Genomic DNA, 4,406 nt, shown 5'->3' with positions numbered 1-4,406 from the left:
CTTTCCCTCCCCGACCCCTTTCTGGAGGAGATGGAGTTTTAAAGCACTGGGGTTTTCTTTCCAGCCTAAAGCCTGAAATCCACCTTTATTTCAACGTGTTGCCCTGGGAAGATGGGTCAAAGCTAAGCTTTTGTTACTTACAGGCCCTTTGCCAGCCCTCTTAAATTCCACATAAATACATTTAACTTTCTCCTGAGGTGAAAGGGGCAACGGAGCGATGCTGGCGGGTGTGCTGCATCCCTGGGCTCTCCTCTGCTTCCCAGAGTGCCCAAGGTCAGCTGGGATAAACACGAGGGAGGAGTTTCCTCTTTTTAGAAAGAGGGGTTTGACTTTTCCCTGATAAAATGCACGAGAAAACCATCCCCAGCAGAGGCATTGCAGCTCCGTGTCATCCTCCACAATGGGTCTGGGAGAGAGAGAGAGAGAGAAACCATCAGTTCCAGTGCCCTGGGCTGGGTTTTACAGCTGAGGAAGGACTGGGACATGCCCAGTAAGATGGGCTGGGCTGTGTAACCTCTCCTGCCTCTTGCATTTGGTTTGGGCACAGCTGAGAGATGGGACAGCCTGAGCATTTTGTCCCCATGTGGGCAGAGCTCAATGCCTCGGGCAGATGCTTCTGACCCCCGGGTTTGGGGCAGGAGGGGGGCGCTGCATGACAATTCCTTGTCGTGGCCATCGCCTCCATGTTGCCTTCAGCAGCCTGGGCCAGTAAAACCTTCGGGGGGGGTCTGATCCTGCTCTCATGGGACCACGATGCTCCCCGTGATGGCACCGCTGGTTTGCATCCTTGCTCTGTAGAGAGGAACCTTGCTGGGGTCCAGCAAGAAAACACAACTTAAAAGACCCTTTTCTATTCCCCCGTATTTATGTATTTGTTTTTCCTTCTGGTCCTTTGGCTTGGCTTTCATTCCCCCTCCCCTCAGCTGAATTTGCGCGCAGGCAGCTCAAGGCAGCTCTGTTCTCTCCTGCGGTGGCTTTCCAGCCTAATTTAATGGAAGGGTTTTTCTGTCTCCTTGTTTGCAGACTGGTTTCCTGCCCAGTGAAATGGGAATCGCCAGTCCGAGCACGCTTTCCCCTACTGGGGTGAAAGGAGGGTCTCAGTATTTTTCTTACCCCAACAATCCTCGCAGGAGAGGTGCTGAGAGCAGCATAGGTGAGTGACTTGGTGTCACCCTCAGGTGCCACCATCGGCCAGGGCACCACAGGGGCTGTTGACTGCGTCAGCTCTGCCTTCAGGAATGAAAGCCCTGATGTTGCCGTGTGTGCATAGGCATGAATTGGGCATTTGGGGTTTTTTTTACGGGAGGGGAAAAGGGGGGGTGTGTGTGTATATATATATATGTGTATATATATGTGATTTTTCAAAAAGGGTGTTTGGGCTCAGAGTCTTGGAGAATTGCCTTCTGTCTGAAAAATGACAGGTAAAGCAGCAAATGGCTTGAGGTGCTTCTAAAAGTACCTCCAACCACACCATGCATCAGTAGTGGTTTCTGGAAAACCGTGGGTGGCTTTTGAGGCTGTTTTTATGGCTGATGGCCATCCTTGGAGACCCTGTCCTGCTGCCCGGGACGCAGGCGCTGTTTGCTCCGGGACCTCTCCCTGCCTATTCCAGATCTGGAGTTGCCCACATCTGAATCTACCTGAGATTAAGCCATTTTGCTTTTAAGGAAGACTAAAGTCGGGTGTGAATTTAATTTTCGAGTGAAGATAAGCCTCATTTCTCCAGAACTTGTGTTTTTTGTCACAGTTCCCCCTGCACCCTCCAAAGTCACTTTCTTGCTGCTATTTTGGGCTTTCCCCAACAAATGAAACCAGAAGCGACCCAGTGTTAGGTCTTTTTTTTTCCAGTGCTTTTCAGAAAAAGGCATCCACTTTGATATTGCCACTTTAAAATGTTGCTGGTTTATGTTATCAACCTGGAAAATGAATTTTTTTTTTTTTACATCAGCTTATTCTGGGTGATGAATTTCTCCTCCTGAGCTACAAACCCAGCAGAGTCCCTGGCTCAGTAGACTTGCTATGGTAGCATCCTGCAACCCTCAGCTGGAGTTTTCCTTAATTATTAACTAAAAAAAATAAATCCCCAAAACCCCCGAATTTTAAGTCAGTGCTTCCCCTTGAGCTACTTCTTGAGCACCATCCCTGCCTCCCTGCAGCAGTGAAGCTTTCCCAAGGATGTCACTACATAAGGAGCAAATGAAAATACAACCCCATCCCTGCATTTGTTCTCTTTCTGCGTCCTCTCACTGCAAACCCACTTCAAGTTAAATTGTTTTAAAAAAATAACCCACCAATGACTGGTTATTTATGGGCTCAGGCTCTTCCAGAAAGCAAGCATAGCCCTTCCCTGCACCCCTTAGCACAGTGTTTCAGGAGAGAGACCACCCTGTGACCTCTATTTGTGGGTGAAACCCCCCCTCAAAGGGTGCAGACGAGGCGAGGAGAAGAGGTTCATCCTCAGACATTTTCAGTATTGACACTTTTTGGGTACAGGGCATTTGGGATCTGAGCCCTGTTTGTTTGCATCTTCCATCCCCGGGAGATTTTTTGCTGTAGTTTGATATTTTCCCTCCCACTAACCCTCTTCAAGAATTAGATCCTCTCTTCTTCTCTTTAAACCAGATGGACAGCCCAAAAAGGTTCGGAAGGTGCCTCCTGGACTCCCCTCCTCGGTAAGTGGCAGCAGCATTGTCCCCGCAGGTGTCCCCCTCCCCATTCCTCCATCCCCTGGGTGTCCCCTTTGCCACAAGAGCTGTCGGCCCTGCGAGTCCAACCCCCCCAAACATCGAGGGCTTGGGTTTTAGCAGGACGAGGAAGGGTTTTCCCAGCTGCAGCTTCCTACATAGGAGAAATGGGGAAATGCTGTGAGATTTCCGTGCCAGAGCACTGACTGGAGAGCAAGAGCTGCAGCGCTCCCCACCAACGGCACCTCCCCAGCCAGAACCCGGACCCATCGCCTCGCTGGCTCTCGTCTGTTTGACGTTATGTCGCGAGTGCCTGAGTGAAATGTAATATTCGGCGCGATCAGATTTCACTCCAGAAGGGAAACCAAACCAGTTGTAATGCAGGCAGGCAGCTGGGGCTGCTCCAGGTGTGCGCGCTGCCGGGGCTGTTTTATACGAAAGCCGAGCAGCCTGTAGGAATATGTTAGCCATGCTCCTGCGGCTGTTACAGGGGAATAAACTGAACAATGTCTTTGTGGCTGGAAGTAATGGGATCTCCAGGAAAGCTAATTGGAGTGGGCTGTTCCTGCAGGAATATGGGAGCTGTCTGGCTGCGCAGCGGCCGGGGCTGCATTCCTCGCTGGGGCGATTGTGTGCGTGCAGGAGGACGGGCGGGCACTGTCCTGCAGAGAGCTGGAGCCTAAACTGGGGCTGAGCTGGAGCTTTCACTGAGGCTGAACTGGAGCCCATTGGGGCTGCACTGGAGCCGTGCTGGAGCCCAGGCACTGAGGCCATGCCATTGCCTGAGCATGTCGTGCCGCTCGCTGCTGATGTGACAAGAAGTGTGTGCCCACTCCCCAGTTCCCTGGGAACACCCGTGCATGTCCCCCCATAGGGGCAGTCTCATGCAGTGGCGTTCCTTCCCTGCAGAGCTGGGTCTGTAACCCCCACCACAGGCCATGCCTTTGGAAGTGGACCCTGAGATGAGGATGGAGGGAGAGGAAGGCACCAAGGTTGTCGAATGGGGCTCAGAGACCAGAAGGTGTTGGAGGGTCCCTGTGGACCCACACCATGCAGACACCAGGTGCAGTGAGCAGTACTGAGTTGCTCTAAGAGTCTGGGTTTTAACAGGAAAAACCTGCTCAAAGCAGGATCCATATCGTTGCGTCGAGTTTTGGTGTGAAATTCGGAGATTTTAAACCCCAGTTGACACATGGGGAAAACATCGCTCCAGACAAATGGCCCTTTATTGGCCTCAGATTTCAAAGGTGACAGGGCCTGCTGCCCGGTGGTGCCCTAAAGGGCCCCGATTCCCCCGGGAAGAGCCGTTTGCCAAAATTTGACACCTTTCCTGCATCTGAGCCGGCACCTGCACATGGGCTCTCCAGCCCAGAAAGCACTGGCTCTTGCCTTGACTGCCCCACAGAGCTCCATTTTTTGTTGTATGGGCCAGGGCTGCCTCTTTCCTCTGCACTCTCTTTGCTGTGATCTCTGTCTTTTTGGGTTGTTTTTTTTTAACTTCCATACGGTGGAAGAGAAATCAGCACCAAGGCAGTGGGAGAAGCACAGAGCAAAAGGAGTTACCGGCCTCAAAGGCAGTGCATCAAAGGCTCAGCTCTGGTCTGAGTTGCCCATGCAGGGCCCACCCCACGTTATTGCTGGACCCCATGCAAAATAAATAGGTTAATCAGCATCTGATTAAAATCAAGTGCTTTAATCTGTAATTCCCTAGCTGCTTGGAAA

The 4,406-nt window shown here is 51.6% G+C and overlaps 1 protein-coding gene across 1 annotated transcript in view; it reads left to right on the top strand.

Annotated features, from left to right (window-relative positions):
* The window catches only part of TCF3 (transcription factor 3), a 59,147-nt gene that overhangs the window by 39,432 nt on the left and 15,309 nt on the right, over nt 1-4,406 (top strand). The window contains exons 5-6 of the mRNA XM_010184361.1: nt 1,024-1,153; nt 2,623-2,672. Of these exons, the coding sequence (XP_010182663.1) occupies nt 1,024-1,153; nt 2,623-2,672 (180 nt within the window). The remainder of the gene's footprint in view (nt 1-1,023; nt 1,154-2,622; nt 2,673-4,406) is intronic.

Source organism: Mesitornis unicolor, unplaced genomic scaffold, assembly GCF_000695765.1.
Source record: "Mesitornis unicolor isolate BGI_N332 unplaced genomic scaffold, ASM69576v1 scaffold33415, whole genome shotgun sequence".
Taxonomy (NCBI): domain Eukaryota; kingdom Metazoa; phylum Chordata; class Aves; order Mesitornithiformes; family Mesitornithidae; genus Mesitornis; species Mesitornis unicolor.
This window is presented reverse-complemented; position numbering and strand designations above follow the sequence as displayed.